This window comes from Sciurus carolinensis, chromosome 2, assembly GCF_902686445.1.
Source record: "Sciurus carolinensis chromosome 2, mSciCar1.2, whole genome shotgun sequence".
In the NCBI taxonomy this organism is placed as follows: domain Eukaryota; kingdom Metazoa; phylum Chordata; class Mammalia; order Rodentia; family Sciuridae; genus Sciurus; species Sciurus carolinensis.
The window spans coordinates 172942785-172960174 of record NC_062214.1 but is presented as its reverse complement, the minus strand read 5'-3'; the positions used below and the strand labels follow the sequence as shown (position 1 = coordinate 172960174).

At 41.7% G+C, this 17390-nt stretch overlaps 2 protein-coding genes across 7 annotated transcripts in view; one reads left to right on the top strand and one right to left on the bottom strand.

Annotated features, from left to right (window-relative positions):
- Arel1 (apoptosis resistant E3 ubiquitin protein ligase 1) overlaps positions 1-7927 on the top strand; it is a 46392-nt gene extending 38465 nt beyond the window's left edge. For all 6 annotated transcript variants that reach the window (XM_047540263.1, XM_047540266.1, XM_047540265.1 and 3 more), the window contains 7 exons: positions 291-470; positions 649-774; positions 3122-3251; positions 3339-3397; positions 6273-6362; positions 6920-7095; positions 7200-7927. In XM_047540263.1, the coding sequence (XP_047396219.1) occupies positions 291-470; positions 649-774; positions 3122-3251; positions 3339-3397; positions 6273-6362; positions 6920-7095; positions 7200-7302 (864 nt within the window). In that variant the 3' untranslated portion in view covers positions 7303-7927. The remainder of the gene's footprint in view (positions 1-290; positions 471-648; positions 775-3121; positions 3252-3338; positions 3398-6272; positions 6363-6919; positions 7096-7199) is intronic.
- On the bottom strand, positions 4162-4625 carry LOC124977068 (U6 snRNA-associated Sm-like protein LSm8). Its single transcript, XM_047540269.1, has one exon. It carries the CDS (start codon positions 4612-4614, stop codon positions 4324-4326), a length of 291 nt encoding a protein of 96 aa, XP_047396225.1. The 5' UTR covers positions 4615-4625; the 3' UTR covers positions 4162-4323.
- Positions 7928-17390: the final 9463 nt, after the last annotated feature.

The window sequence follows — 17390 nt, the reverse complement described above, 5'->3', positions numbered from 1 at the left end:
CAGTCACCTCATGATCAAGATATGAAAGAAAGATCAAGAGACCAGGTTGCCACAATCCCCTTCGAGAGCATGCCCTTACTGATTTAAAACCTCCCACTAGTTCCTTCCTTTTAAAGTTTCCTCTACTTCTCAATAACACCAAAGGCTGGGGAACCAATCCTTTAATTCATTGGCCTTTGGGAAACATTCCAGATCCAAATCGTAGCACATGGAGTTGGGGAGGGAAGATTTGTCCAGAACTAGGCTTGGAGAAAAATAGCCCAGGACCTTTCACTGTCTGTCTTTGACAGGTGCATCCCAACCCTAATCGCCCACCTCACATGCGCCTGAAGATGTATGAGTTTGCAGGGCGGCTGGTGGGCAAGTGTCTCTATGAATCCTCTCTAGGAGGTGCCTACAAGCAGTTGGTTCGAGCTCGTTTCACCCGTTCTTTCCTGGCCCAAATCATAGGACTACGCATGCATTACAAGGTAACTACCATCTTAAGAATGCATTTTTTCCTAAGACTGCCTGTCCATAAACTCTGAGATCTCTTTGCTTGGGCTGATTATTTTTAGGCTTCAAGGGATAAGTGATTTTAAACAATTGTAAATTTTATTTCTGGGCAAAAGTGAGTTCATGTTCTGCTGTGTCTTTCTGTCTCCTCAGTACTTTGAAACAGATGACCCAGAATTCTACAAATCAAAAGTTTGTTTTATCCTCAACAATGACATGAGTGAAATGGAGCTGGTCTTTGCAGAAGAAAAATATAACAAGTCAGGTCAATTGGATAAGGTGAGAAAAAGGACCAAAGCCTGTGGGCTATTGGTCCCCTCTTCCCCAGCTCCCGCTAGAGCAGTGCTGTCTAATACTACTTTCTACAGTGATGGGAAGGTGACTAGTGTGACCACATAACTGAATTTCTCAGTTTATCTTAATGAATTTAAATTTAATTGCATGTGGCTAGCAGTTTCCATCAGACAGTGAAGCTTTTAAGCATTGTACCCCAGTTTATGCCCTCAGCCCTTTTTTTTTGAGTGGGGGTTACTTGGGTTGGAACCCAGGGCCTCACACATACTGAGTATTTACTCTGCCTCTGAACTTATCCCCAGCCCCAATCTCAGTCCTTTTGAGTGGAGTAAGAGACCCATGTGCCTACCTATCCCACTTGCTCCTACTTTCCAGAGGAAAAAGAATCAGTTAATGAAGTGTCACTGTATAAGCAGATTTGGAAAAGACATTGTCTGCATCAACAGTTGCCAGTGGTGATATAGATGATTCCTATTTTAACACAATACCTGTGTAAAAACTTTTTACTAGGAAATTGTTGACCAGAGGTATTTTTGATGACAATGTGCTTTTGTTTACCCTGTGGGGTTAATGATAAGTAGTGAAGCTAAAGTTATAGTGATACATAATTAAAAGCAAAATAGCAATGATTGAAAAGTTATGACCATTGGTACATTCGACTGATAGTCAGATATCCTTTCTGAAAAAATACTACCTGGCTGCCTTTGTACACATGGGATCAGAGCCTGACTTCCTGAGCCAGCATAACAAGACAATTGGAGTCAATAAAATACTGAATGATGGTCTTCAGGCCCAAGGGACAGCATGGTAGGAAAGGCATGTTACTCCACAGCAAGAATTCTCTATTCCACAGCAAGAATTCTCATGGATTAAAAATGCAGAAAATCTTTCCTTTTTTTTTTTTAACTTTCAGTTCATGATAGGTTTATTAGAATGTAACATCATGATAAATATGGAACGTTGTAATGGGAGTATGTATTTTATTTCTTTTTAAAACTTTAAAAAATCAGAAGAACATGAACATTACTTTTAAAATGGGTAAAAGAACATGAATTCTCAAAAGAGGATGTCCAAATAGAAATAAATATGAAAAAAAAACCTATTAAACTTTGCTAATCAGAAAATTACAGATAAAACCAAATTACACATATTACACAACCAATGAAAAAGGTAGTCAATACCAGGCATTGGTGAGAATGTGAACAACAGAAACTCATATATATGAATATAAATTGGCCCAGGCATTTTGAAAAACCGAGATCATCTAATAAGCTGCATCTAATTATGATGCAGCAGTTCTTCTAGGAAAATGTAGAAATCTATTTTGTGTGAGTCTGGATATTTCTTTTCTCTGAATAAGCATTTCTATCTAGTAGCCTAAGAAATAAATGGTTAAGATTTAAGGTTCACATTGAACACAGTTAAAATGAGGATGTAGGCCTGGGTTGTGGCTCAGTAGTAGAGTATTGCCTAGCACGTGTGAAGCGCTGGGTTCAATCCTCGGCACCAAATAAATAAATAAATTAAATTAAATAAAGGTATATAAAAAAAAGAAAAACCAGCATCTTTAAAAAAATAAAAATAAAAAATGAGGCAGCATGCTGTCATCAGGACCTTAAAATCTCATAACTAAATGGAGGCTTTCATTTATCAGTGAAGACAACTCTGGTCACTGTACACAAATTTTCCAGAGTGGTGATTTTAAACTGCCTTGGGAATTCTTTAAATGCCCTTTAGAGTTATTTAATGAGGGATACTAATTCTCTTTAAGAATGATAAAGCTTATTGACTTTTTCTTTGCAGGCAAGGAAAACAGGGATCCAGATAGTTAAGTGACTGAAGTTATGTAGCAAGATAGCATCAGGACTGGGATTAGAATTCAGGATCTCCAAGGTTCAAACTGTGACACTTTCCACTAATTCACTTTGGAGAACTTAGGGAAGCAACTGTCCCCATCTTAAAATTTGAGACATAAAAGGACTTTTTTGAGGAGAGGTCAGTAGTGGTTTAATTTTGGATGATAGATTAAAATATTGGTAATAAGGAACCATAATATCTTCCTGTTGCATGACCATTACCAGACCAGATCAGAGAAGACCTCAACCAGACACCCACTGCAGAAAAAGTAGTTGGTAGAATATGGCAGCAGTAGTAGAGGCCTTGAAGCTTAGTCATGCAAAGTGAAAGCAAGTATGTTAAAAAGCTGAAAGCACAGAGGAAACTTGTGGTTGATGCTGATGAAGTTCAAGTGTTCCATGTGTGTGGAACATACCAAGCAGATACCATCTTATAACCTAACATCCTCTCCTTGTCTTTTGCTTCCTATTTTCAGGTTGTAGAACTTATGACAGGTGGAGCTCAAACCCCAGTCACCAATGCGAATAAAATCTTCTATTTAAACTTGCTGGCGCAGTATCGACTGGCCAGTCAAGTGAAAGAGGAGGTGGAACATTTCCTAAAAGGTAGGATCCTATCTCCTCTTGGCCTTGAGTTTAAAATGTCTGTATCCTTGGTGTGGTTATAGCTTTAACTTGGCCACTTTGTTTCAGGCTTGAATGAGTTAGTCCCTGAGAACCTTTTGGCCATTTTTGATGAGAATGAGCTCGAGGTAAGTGCTTATAATTCAAACCCCTGTTATGGAGAGCATGCCTGTAGGACCCAGTTTGCTACCCATCCCGTCATGAGGTACAGCAGGGGAAGCTCTTTATGCAAGAGTTGGGTATACTTTTGTCACTCTTCTGTCCTTTGACCCCTTCTTCAAATTTTTAAAAATCTGAATTTGAAAATCAGAAACCAGTAAATAGTTATTTTTGAAGAGTTATGATTAATATTTATTTATCAAATACAGATATTGATTGAGTAGTAAGAATATTAATATCACATAAAAACTGTCATAAAATCTTATGACATTTAAGGAATAATAGAATGCTTTTGTTCGAGTGCTTCCTGTATGCCGTGTATTTTGAGTGTTGGGGAGATAGCAATGAATAAGACAAAGTCCCAGTTGGGCATGGTGGTGCATGCCTGTGATCCCAGTGGCTCTGGAGGCTGAGCAGGAAGATTGAGAGTTGAAAGCCAGCCTCAGCCGTGGCAGGGCACTACACAACTGAGTGAGACCCTCTCTAAATAAAATACAAAATAAGGCTGGTGATGTGGCTCAGTGGTTGAGTGCCCCTGAGTTCAATCCCTGATAACTGCCCCCCCCCCACCCCAAAATAAGACAAAGTCCCGGCCCTCCTGGGGCTATATTCTGGTGAAGGAGGCAAACCAAAAAATGTGGTTGTATTTCAAAGATTTCTACTAGAATATTGTTTTGATTTTTACATATAATAGTAAATATATTCTTTTTTTTTTTTTTTAATTTAGGCAAAATATTTTTTCAATAAAAATGTAGAAATATTTTAATTTACATATTACAGTGAATCGATATGAAGTCAAAATTCACAATTACACATTCCTAAAAATTCCAAACATCTTCCTCAGAATAACTGGTTTCTGTACAAGATTTAGATGTCCAATATATGTAGTTTTTCCTCAGTGTGCTACAGAGTTTAGAGGTTCTGCTCGAATATTCCCCAAGTCAAGCGCAGAATCTGTCTCTTCATCAATTTCTCCAATGACTGCAACATTGTCACCTCTCACAATGTAGAGCCCCAATACCACTTGCTCTACTCCCTGTGAAGAGCTGAATACTCGTTCATGGCTTTCATCCAAAATCAAATTAATAGTCTGGTCAAAACCTTTCAGTGTTCCCACAATCATTCTCCCATCAGAAGTAATAACAGCAACAGTTCGGTTGATGTAGTTCTCTAAAGCGGACGTCATGCTACTCGGCCCGGAGGTCCCGGGCAAACAAGCAGTGCAGGCGACAAATAAAGCTCGTAAATATATTCTTATATCAAATTCTATAGCAAGCAAAATATGACTATAAGATACTAAATACCATTTTTACAGTTAGCCAGATTAAAGTCCATATCAGGTATGCTCCCCCCACCCAATCAGTTTATCTTTCTTTGCTGCTCACAGATGACACATACAGTACAAATTTTTGGTTTTAACTTTCCATAGCGTTTATGAGGAGTGTATTTCTGCAAACTGTTCTTATAGGAAGGAAGTTCTTTTAAAATGGGGAGAAAAACATAGTTTCAGGTAATCCTGCATAATTCTTATGAACTGAGCTGTCTTTAGAACAAAAATCGAAGTTTTCTGCAATTTTTGTGCCTTCAGAGTTGGAATCCATACAAAATAAATTCTTAGTTGGGCATGGTGGCACACACCTGTTAATCCCAGTGACTCAGGAGGCTGAGACAGGAGGATTGCAAGTTCAAGGTCAGCCCCAGCAACTTAGTGAGACTAGTGAGATGCTGTCTCAAAATAAAAAATTTTAAAAAGGGTCTGGGCATGTGACAATGGTTAAGCACTCCTGGATTCAATCCCTGGCACTAAAAAAAGAAATGAAGTGAATTCTTTGTGTCTCAGCTTAAAGTTTCTGATAGACCTGTCACCTAGTACTGTTATTTTGGGGCTGAGGAATAGCTCCTGGTATATTTTACCACGAAGCAAAGCTTTTGTAACAGTGTGTAAAAGTGAGTAGAAAGGAAGGACATAGTCTCTTACAGATGTTCCACATCCTGCTCGTTCATTTAGCAGGTCCTTTTTGTAGGAGCTGGGGCTCCTTGGGCTTAATTTGGGTTCTTCTCGTCTGTTGATTAGGATGTATCATTCTTATAGAAGTTGGATGAATACTCAGTCTGCTAAGTAACTTGCTGGATCCTGAACCAAATTAGGACATCAACAAGATGTTTAGGGTTCTGATGTCATTAATGTTCTCATTATTTGGCATACTTTTTAATTTGTATTATCAAATAGAAGCAGGACCTAAGGGAATGTAGTAAAAGTTCAATCCACAAAAGAAGAATGGAGCCAAACACAGTGGGGCGTGCCTGTAATCCCAGCAACTCAAGAGACTGAGGCTGCTGGATCACAAGTTTAAGACCAGCCTGGGCAGCAAGACCTTGTCTCAAAATAAAAACTGGAAAAAAAGTGGGGTGCTGAGGAGGTGACTCAGTAGTAGAGCCTCCCTGCGTTCAATCCCCAATACCACCAAAAAATAAAACAAAACAAAAAAAATGGAGCCAAATCTTGAGGAAAAAGGAAAGGCCATCTGACAGGACTTGCAAGTGCATGGTCCATCCCTAGAGATTCTTATTCAGTAGGTCTGTAGTAGGTTCACAAGCATCTAAATATATTTTTTGAAGCTGTGTGATTTATTTTATTTATTTAGTTTTCGGCCACACTGGTTAGGAACCACTGGCCTTTTGCAGTTGATTTTCTTAAAACTGTATTCTGGCATTGTGACCCCACCTTCTGTCTTTTTCCTGGTATTGTCTTTATCCTGTATTTGTGTGTTAACACATAATTTTGACTGTAGTGGGTCTTTGTCCCTCTTAGTGTCCTAGTAATACCTGATAATCTTTCTGTAGCTGCTGATGTGTGGGACTGGAGACATCAGTGTTTCTGACTTCAAAGCCCATGCAGTAGTTGTTGGTGGTTCATGGCATTTCAGAGAAAAGGTAAGTGAACCAAACTTCTTCAGTTGTATTTGTGCCGTGTTGTAAGGAAAAAATTTTAGAAGAAAAGTAGAGGATTTAGAGTTGGGGTTGTGGCTCAGTGGTAGAGCACCCACCTCAGCACCACATAAGAATTAAAGATTATGCCCATCTACAACTGAAAAATATATATATACTTAAAAAAAAAAAGAAAAAAAGAAAAAAAAAAGAAAGAGGATTTAAAGAGTTAGACATGTTGACTGGGAAGGAATGATATATAGTAAAGACAGTTGGGTGTCCAGGCAGAAAGGAGTCCTGGTTCTTAAGGACTGGAATGCTGACTGCCATTTAAGCCGTAAATTGGAAATGCAGAGAAGTAGAATCAAGCAATCAGTGATTACCCTCCTGACATTTTACAGTGTTCCTACAGAGGTTGCCAACTCTGGCCTCTCTTACCAGTTTCCTCATAGAACTATAAACTGGGACACAGCCTTACTTTAGGGTTATCTGTTCCTTTCCCCAAATATCAAATCCTAGGCTGTGTACCATATGTGATTCCACTCTTGTACTCTCCCTGCTAGGTCATGAAGTGGTTTTGGACTGTGGTTTCCAGTCTGACCCAGGAGGAGTTGGCTCGACTACTTCAGTTCACAACAGGTTCCTCTCAGCTACCACCTGGAGGCTTTGCTGCCCTCTGTCCCTCATTTCAGATTATTGCTGCTCCAACCCACAGCACGCTACCTACTGCACATACATGGTAGGTATCTGACTGCTCAGTGCATGCCCTTGTGGGGGTTTATCTTTCCAGTCCTTGCCAGTGTTTCTTGTTGTGTGAGTCAATCACTTCTCTTGCCTTTCCAGTTTTAACCAGCTGTGCCTCCCTACATATGACTCGTATGAAGAGGTGCACAGGATGCTGCAACTGGCCATCAGCGAGGGTTGTGAAGGCTTTGGCATGCTCTGACCACTCTCCTGCAATCCACTTGGCTCCCATGCTCTGTGGAGCATTTGAGCACATGTTACAGACATAACCACTGATCTTAACACACATAACCATCAACCAGAAGATGCCGCATGCTTCCCTGTGTCTGGAGTATTTTGTTATCCACAGAGCCTTGCCCTTACCTTCCACTTCCCTGCCCATATCTACCATAGGCCATTTTAGCATGGTACCTAATCTGAGCTCTCTGGTCAGTCACGAGAAGAGGACCATGCTGCTGACTTTTTGTTTGGTCCTTTGAAGATCTCAGTAGCTGTATCTGCCTCAGTGGCTGAGGGAAATAACACACAGGCTCAGCTTTGTTGGGAAGCTGGTATGGGGAGAGCCTTAAGTCCTGTCTTGCTCCAGCTCCCTTTGCTGATGCCTCTTTGAGGTGCCCTCTTTGACCCTCACTGCTAGACTAGACTGATACAGGAGTCCTCCTGGGTGGGATGATCACCTCTGCTTGCCAACAGCCAGGAAAAGCACAGATAGAATGTGGCCCACATGAACAATCCTTGAGTTCCTTAATTTTGTCCTACACATTGGCAGGCACAGTCCATGCACCAGATTACCTCTGATGAGGACTGATAGCAAAAAAAGAATGACTTTTTTTGGGGGTGGGGGGGGTGGGGATGATGTCAGAATTGAAAAAGGTACTTTCCCTGCAGACAATTCTAGAAGTGATCATTAATGCATAAAGAACTCTCTAAGCTTTTTCCTGAATTTAAGCCAGAGAAACAAGCAGTCAGACTGAAGAATGAAGGATAGCTGGGCTTAGCTTCCAGTGCTGGGTGTTATTCTCCCTTGTGATGAGGGGCGTATCTAGGTGCAGGTTGGCTTAAAGACTACTGATGCCTTTCCCTTAACTTGTTCTTTGCACTGAAATATGGCTTGGCCTGCCTACTGACTTCCAGGTTACACGGTACGTAAAGAACTGTGGAGTCTTTAGTGTTCTGGCTAAAAAAAAACTTGGTAGCAGACGACAAGGACAGCAATCCCTCATTCTCTCCGCTTGATGTTCTCTGGCAGCACTGAGGCAAGGGAACAATGATCACAGGTCTCTGGGGTCAGGCCCCTGGGGGCAGACCTGGAGGAGATTCGAGACAGTAAACATCTAGTAAAAACACCATCCCAGGTCCTTCCCTTCACTCCACCAGGAAGGGGAACCAAGGAGGGAGGAAGCTCTTTTCCACTGTTGAGTGATGATTGAAGAGAACCTGCCACTGTCTCTTGGAAAATGATTATATCCATTTGATTACTGTTTGAACACAATAATTTTAAAGCTCAAAATTACACCAACTTCCCACATTTCAATTTTTAGGAAGGCTTTGCTTCAAGATGCTATTCCTGATTGGGGCACTCAACTCAGAATATTACAAGCCATCTTTATTGCCAAAAACCAGCAAGTACACAGACTCTTGAGACAAGGCAGGACTTGTGGCAATGCCTTGGCCTCCTAGGAACCGTCTGAGCTCTCCTGAGCTGCTGCAGTTCCCACCTGACCTCACTCCTTTGCAAGCATCATTTGTCCTTTCTTGGCATGGGTGCTGACCTCACTCATCCTTGGGGTCCAGGATCTGGCATCAGGACCTCTCTACCCCAGGATCCTCCATGCCACATGGTCACTGCTCTCCTCAGGGACCAGGACAAGGTGCTGCTGCTCGCCCGCACTTTTCCCATGGGATATGTTCAGGAAAGTTTAGTCGTCATCCTGCCACCCTTGGGCCCAAATGGGGGTTTTCAGCTGGGACATGTGGACGTTTGCTGTTTTTGGCAGTCTTTCCTCTTCTGGATTCTGCATTCTCCCCTCCAGCAGCCCTCCAGAGACTGATGCTGAGGACTGAGTTAATTTTCTTGGCTAGATCTGTCATTTTAAGCTCTAATCATGGCACTTTTTCAGAATATTCCAGGTACCATTGCAGCCCAATTTGGGCTGCTACATCTCCTGTGGTGGTTCTTAGGTACCAGAATCTTTGTTTCACAAAACCCTTTGGTACTGTTGTGGTTTTCTATTTCTCCAATTTTATCCTCCCCCACTTCCACTTCTGATTCTGTCAAAAGCGTCTTTGCTTTTTTGGTCTTTCCTTCTACCTCCCCCCCAAGTCCTGCTTCGGTACTAGCCAATATGGGGGAAAAGGTACAATATACTGGAGAGAAGAAAGAGTGTGTTATTTCTTGGGCAATTTTCTATTCATGTTTCTTATTTTGACTGGTTCTTTTATTTATGACCTTGTGGCCTAGGTACTTGAGGCCAGCTACTCCCCTGGCCTTTTAGTGTCCTTGAAAACCAGGCCTCAAGTGAACACAGGGAGAGTGTCCACGTGGTTTCAGAAATTTGACAGAGTCCAAGCCTTGCCCATTTGTCAGGCCAGATAAAAAGACCAGACATTTTTTGAAGGTAGTGATGTAAATATTTTGTACAGTAAATAAATAAATGTCTAAAAGAAGAATTAAGAAGCAAGTGACTACTCTTGGTGAAGATTCAGGGATTAAACTACAAGATGGAGAAGGAAAACATTTACACATGATTTTGCATTTTCCTGAAAGTGGGAACCAATAGGCTCAGGGTAGAATGTTCACCTAGAACCCTGGCCTGTCTTGCAGCTTGCCCTTTCACCTTCCCCTAGTACCTGTTCATGGAGCCAGGCAGGGCCACCCTGCTCATTCTCCCATACTGCCATCCAGTGGGACAAGTGTTTGTGCTCAATGACTGAAGAAGAAACTGGTTCTGCAGAAGCAGAGGTTGTCTGTTAATCCATCTCTAAACATGAATATGTTGTTATTGTTGCATAAGAAATTCCTTGTATAAAATTTAGAAATATGTACAAAGGAAGTAAGTCATCCAGAACTATCATCCAGAGGTAACCACCAGTAATACTTTGATATATAGCCCTCTGGTTTTCATACCTTCACACATTTATTTTCCACCATTCCTGTTACTGTCCCACAGGGGAAGGGATTTGGGTTTGGAAAACAAAAACTATTGCTCCTAAATATTTGTGAGTGGCAGGTGTTACTAGTTCTCCAACCAAAGTAAGCTTGAAAGAAATTAAACCAGACCTCTGATTTGGGCCTAGAAAGAAAAATTTAGTGACCCCAGTTTTCTTGGGGAAGTAATCATGATGTCTTATACATTCCCAATCTGGAAATCAAAACAATCCCTTTTAGAATCTTTTTGGAGTACAGATTGTCGTCACCTCCCCAATCTATGAATTGGAATCTTAGCTTGAAATCTAATCCCTTTGAGTGCATTCTCCCACCTTATTGAGCTCCTTGAATGATATGTCTTGAAAAATAATGTTTTATTCTAACTATATTTTTCAGTTATTTACATTTCTCTCTCTTTTATACTTATTACTTTTCTGGCTTTGAATAGGCCCCCATGAGTTAATCTCAGTGATTTCGGCCTATCATGGAGTCTTTATTAAGACTGGAGGTTTGGATTGTTCTTGAATCAACACAATAAATACTCGCTTCAGCCTCTTGTACACTGTTGCCTCTGAGCCATTGCAAATTTTGCTCTTGGGCCTCTGTCTAACCACACTTCTTAGTACCACAGTAGAGGCTCTCTAGCAAGTGGCTTGAACCTGAAAACTTCTTATCTCTACTTTGGTTTCACTGAGATCCCTGAGCATAATAGACCAGTTCCAGATACCTGGTAATACTTTTATTCAAAAATGAATAAATTTTTTAAACTTTTGAGCTAGAATATGTTCAAGAAGGTATACAAGCATGCATTATCACTGAACCACATCCCCAGCCCTTTTTATTTTGTATTTTGAGACAGTGTCTCACTAAGTTGCTTATTGGGATCTTGCTAAGTTGCTTAGGTTGGTCTTGAACTTGTGATCCTCCTGCTTTAAGCTCCTGAGTCACTGGGATTACAGGTGTACACTGCACCCAGCTAAGCATGCACACTTTTAAGCAGTTAGAAAATGGAGCCACCATGTAGGTCAAGGAAACCTTGCAATATTGCAGAACACAGTCTCATCCTGTCCCTCCAGAAAGAGTGATTATCCTGACTTACATGAAAATTATCTCACCAATGCCCTTTCAAACAGCCTGTCCCAAAAGTCACAGGGTAAGGGGAGAAAGAGCCAATGAAGTCTCTTGATAAGATGCTACCAAAGCCAATTTCTCAGGTTAATCATATTCTAAGACTACCAAGTTTCTGTAAATTGCAGATTTTTGCCCATATACTCTTTTGCATTTATGCCCTAAACAGATTTTTGTGGACTGGTTAACAATTGTGATTCTGTTGGTTGGTGGGACATTCTTGAATATCATCATGTAGGTGTAATAGTATTGAAAACGACTCAATGCTCACTGTCCAAAAAATTGTGGAATGGTTTAGTATTTCTGACTCCCTTCTAAATATTGTGCACTTGACAGAGAAGCAAATCCAAGTTATTGGAAAATTTAGTTTTTGGTTTTGCTTTTTATCTTCTGTTTAGAGTACAAGGAGATGGTGGGGTGGGAGGGTTTTGATGATCTTGATTTGTCTAAGGGATGCTGCCTAGAATTGGCATATGCTTTGTTAGGAGTATCACCCCCTTTCCCAGATTCAGGTTACTTTAATTTTGCTTATATAAGACCTTTGTAGTAGTCATAGTAGGGATCCATTTCTCCATAGTAAACTCAGGTATGGTCTCTAAAGATGATCTGAATTCTTGGTAAGGAGATGTAGAGGACACATTCTCTTTGAGTAGTCAAGAGATGATGGTTACAGGTTTTTTGTTGTGATGTCAGATATGGCTTGAGCAGTTCCTCCTGTTGTCATCATAGCTCTGGTTTGTTCATACCAGCCAGCTGCAGCAACTTTTAAAATAGTGGTACCTCTGAGGGAAGGTGCAGAACCATAGTATCCAATTTTTTTTTTTTTTTTTTTTTTTTTTGGTACTAGTGTATTGAACCCAGGGATGGTCGGTGGTTGTTACATCCCAGCCCTTTAAAATTTTTTTTTTTTTTTTTTAAAGACACAGGGCCTTGCTGAGTTGCTGAGGCTGGCCTCAAACTTGAGATCCTTCTTCATCCACCCCCCCAAGTTTCTGGGATTATAGGTGTGTGGCATGGGGCCCAGCACATCTAATCATTTGATTCCCCCTTGTAGCCTTCTTTTAGGGAGATGACAATTTACCTAGGCCTGTGTGTGTGGCTGCCAATTCCTTGGAATTCCAGTAAGTAGGCTACTATGGCTTTTGTAGTCTTTGATGACCATGAGTCATCAAAGCCTTAGACCAGGTTCAGCTGGCAAACCAGGCAAATTTCTGAGTGAGCAAGGTCTCTGGACTTCATCTCTTAGGGATGGCTATAAAGAAGTCCACCTTGGACTGCACACGGAGGTAGAGAGGAGATAAGTTTCTACTATAAACCTTATGTCCTTGACCAGGTGCTTATCCTGGTGCCAGGAACCTACTTATGTCCTGTTTCTGACACTAGGGCCTCTGAGCCTCTAGCACCACCTGCAGCACAGGCATCATGTGTCATTTTGATGTTTCCTTGAAGAAGATGCCCTTGGATACTTTTTTGCATCAAGTGTGCAGAATGGAACCTTCATAGCATAGAGAGACATGGATTGATGGATGGTTGGATTTGTGCTGGGGATAGAACTCAGGGGTGCTTCACCACTGAGCTACAATCCCAGCCCTTTTTTTTTGAGACAGGTTCTCAATTGCTGAAACTGGTTTTAAACTTGTGAATCTCAGCCTCCCAGGTCCCTGGGATTACAGGTGTACACCACCACATCTGGATTTATATTTTTAACTCTTAAGGGTCATTTTTGGCCAAGGCAACCTTCTTTCTGTATCAGTTTTCTGACCTGTAAAATGATATTATTAACAGGCCGAAGAGAATGGGTATTCAAGACACCTAGCCCAAACATCTATGAAGAAGACCTGAATCAGAAGGGGCCTCCACTCCCTCCTTATTACTCTCTAAAGGCCAGAGGAGGTATTTGAGGAGACTACATCTCAAAACCTGTCATGTGGTAGGCAACCTACTACCCTTGACTTAACTCGCCTGAGTACTGAATTATGATAATAGCTACCTTTTTGTTGTTCAGTTCTTCCTGTATATCAGGACCTTTAATATGTATTGTCTAGTAGTCACAGTGACCTTGCAAGGTAGGTTGTCTCCATTTTACACAGGACACATTTGAGGCACAGGATAAGTAACTGCCAAGGCATTTTAACTACTCAGTGGTAGAACTGTATTTGGGCATGGGTCTGTTTCATGTCAAAGCTCAAACTGTACATTTCTGCTTTGTCTCTAGCAGATTAGTTTAGACTACAAAAGAGCCCAGGCACTGGGCCACTAGTGCTTGCTGCCTGTGCCTCACATTCCCTTGAAGCTTATGTGACAGATGAACACTTTATACCTTGGTTTACCTCTCAGTCACTTGGGGATTTGGAATTGATGGGGAGAAAGTCCCAGATAGAGAGCTTTCAAGAGGTGCAGCTATTAGTAGTAACTTAAAAATCTTGCATGAAGAAAGTTTCATAGAATACTAGTTAATAACTTGAATGAAAAGACTTCCAAGTTTAAGTGAATCCTGTGTAAAGAATATAAGACACCCTTGAGGATATAATGGGAAAAAAAAATCCTGAAAATTTAATTTCCTTACTTTGGTGGAAAAATCCATATGTTGCATGCAAATGGAGTAATTAGAATGAAGTCAGACATCCTAACACAATCCCCTGATGTTTATCTCTGGTAACAGTCTGCAGGGAAAGACTCATTTGAATATGTCTTTTGTCCCTATCTTTACATGAAACACAGTACAGCATCGATTGACAAAGGCCATATTCCTGATGGGCATCTCTAGGAAGTAAACATTTTCAAGATTGCCAGAGCTAAAGGGGACACCCAAAACCAGACTGATTCTGTTGAAACCTCAAGTATAGTATCTTATGGTGAAGGGTTTCTCTACCTCTCTAAGAGGAGGTTACTGCTGCTCCAACCCCCACTTCACCTGCAGTAAGGATTTGCACATGAAGGAATCTGAACCAACTACTTTCCCTCTCTCTCCAGAACCCCCATTCAGAGGCTGCCAAGACATTCCTCTGTTTGCCCATTAGCCGTCAGGGATATTTGCAAGCCAGTTTAAAGACTTCTATGTTGAAAACAAATAATTGTGTTATTGTGCTAGAGGAAGATTATGTGTGTGTCATCATTTTGTGCTAAGTCTTCTCTATGTCCTAGGTCTAATCCAAGTTTTCATTTCATTTACTATAAGTGAAACCCACACCCACTCTCCAAATCTGGTGTCTCTGTTCCATCACTGGCTTCCCTTTTTCCTTTAGTTCTGTGCATCTTTCCAGACATTTCCTGTGTATGAAACACTGGGTAGGGAACTAGGAACACATGAGATAAAAAGTGATCCTTGCTTCTGAGCACCTCAAAGTTTTGTGTGGGAGGTAGACATATAAACTCCATTTCCCTTAATTTTTCCCTGAGGTTTGGGCTTTTGAGCCCATCACCACCCTCCCCTGTAGCTTCTCTTATTCTCATTTACTTTTAAGGTGGGGAACATTTCTATTTATACATTTGGAGAAATCCTGTATTATAGAGTAATAACTGCAAATGAAATTTGCCTAACTCCTTTCACAAAAGAAGGGACATTACTCTCCTGTTGACTTACAGAGAAGAATAAACCCCTGTAAAGATGGATTCCAAACAAAGAGACCCAAGGAGCGAGTCCTTCATTGTGCCATCATTAGGCTGTCACCCAAGCCAGCCCTGGGACTGGCCAAATAAAGGGAAGTGAGTGATCTTAGGGCCACACTCTCCTTAACCTGCTCTCCCAGACCTGAGGTGTTGACTTTGGCAGTGGGGGACTGGCCACTTGCCTGCAGCTAACTTAATGAAATTAAAATCTTGAGTGAATGGGGAGAGGGAGGCATTTTTAACATTAACAATAAGAAGAGTTTGTACTATGTCCGAATAATCAAGATGACAGAGGAAAGACAAAGTAATGCCATTTCCAAGGAATGCATAGTCATGAAGAGGCAAATGAAGTCTATGAACGGCCATGATGTTGGTTTATGACCACCGTGGGTAGAAACAGCTTCACTCCAGTTTCCCTTCATATTGGCCAAACCCAGGCAGCCAGAATTCCTGGTTATCTTTCTGTTGTGTGTGGCAGCTGATGCCCGTTCCTCTGGGGTTTGAACAATCTCACAGTTGATTCTTTAAACTGAGCTGGATTGTGGTTGAATTGGCCTTCTGTCAGGCCCTTGCCTCGGGAAAACCTGCTTTTTGTAGGCTCCCTTTCCGAAAGGGATTCTCCTGTGAGACTTTTCATCACGATGTCAACTTTAGTCTCCTCTAAAAGTCAAAGTAATGAAATTAAACTTGAGTATTCCTCTCTGGACCTCATACTTGATGCCCTACTCCGGGTAGAGAGATGTGTCAGATTCCTTCGGGTTCGTGTGTGCCACTCTGGAGACGTCCAGAGGGGGTGGCTCAGTGGCCATCCATCTACAGACTCCACAGTGGTTCTGATTTCAACATTTCTGACCTATTATCCCCCCAAACCTTGAAAATTCTATTGTCTTGGCATCCATGCTGTGTCTTCTAGATAGCCTCTCACACCTGGAATCAGTACAAATCTCTTGTCAGACCATATCTTGAGTTTTGGCTTGAAAAATGTCACTGTGGATTAGCTATAGAGAAAAAGAAGCAAAGCTCCAGTCCTGAGTTTTGGGGGTAAGACTGGGCTTAGGGGCTCTGTGCAGCAGGAAAAGTGGGCCAAGATAGAGGTTGGCACAAGGATGTGGAGAACTTTGGAAGTAGAGCCAGTCTCTGAGGACTGAGGCCCAGGAAAGTCTGGCAAGAGGAACAGCTGGGTATTTAACCGGGAACACTCACTCTATTTTTCTCAGCCTTGGCAGTAGGTCAGACCAATGAGCAGTTCTAGCAGGGTCCACATCCTTCCTATTGTCTCCACCCCAGCCTCACTCATCATCCCAAACATCTGCTTCAAATTTGGGTTCTTGCCTTCCCAAGCCTGATTCCATACAGAGCACGGGTGGCAAGCGTGTGGGTAGTTCTGCAGGTGTGGGGTTGGTAAAGAAGAGGTGACTCCGGAGAAGCTGCCTGAAAGTTTGGTTTTAGGTGCTCAGAAGATCTGGCCTATGTTAAAATACACACACATATATCACCAAAATCTATCCAGCAAGTTGTTTGACTTCCTAGTAAAGGGAGAGACCTGACAGGGAATTAGGACCAGCTGGGGAAGTCTCTGGGCCATCACAGGAACTGCTTTTCTAAGGAAGCTCAGAGTCCAGAGGGAAAGCTGAGGTGATCAGTCCAATAAGGAGCAGTGGAGGGACTAATGAGATATTAAACACCTCTTCCCAGCTAGCAGCTACATGAACTAAAGCAGACACAGAGCCTGGGCAGAGAAACCAGCCTCCAATGAGGTGGCTGGAAGGAAGCAGCAAGAAATGTTGGCAGTTAGTAACAGCACCCTCCCCGGTCTCACAAGAGGTTTCTCCAGCACTTACCCTGAAACTTGATCCAGTTTAAGTAACAGAAAACAAAGGAAAACACTGGTGAGCCTAAGGAGTAATTTCCGAAACTTTGCAATAATAATAAGAGCTGATATCTAATACATGCCAGGTTTTATTAATCAGTGCCAGGTTTTATTCTAAGCACTTGGCCTGCATTATTTTATCTTCACATCAATCTATAAGCTAAAGTCAGTCAGTATTCCCATATTACAGATAAGGAGACTGAGGCACAAAAGCAATTTGCCCAACGTTACATGTCCAGTGGATGAATCTAGGTGTTAGGTTGACCCTGGCACCTCCTTTCACACAAACTCAAAGGAGGAGATTTGAGGACCAGATGATCAAGTCCAGAGAACTATAAGAACTGCCAGTGTTCCATTGATCTCCCTCAAACCAGGGAGACAGACAGTGCAGGCCTCTGACTTCTGGTCCAGGAAACCAGTCTGGGAGGCACTTCTTCAGCCAGTCCGGCTACTCTGTGCCTTCTGAGGTTTCTACTGCCCATTCAGAGCAGAACTTTTGCTTTCCACCTCCACCTCTAGGTTAGGAGGTGCCCCT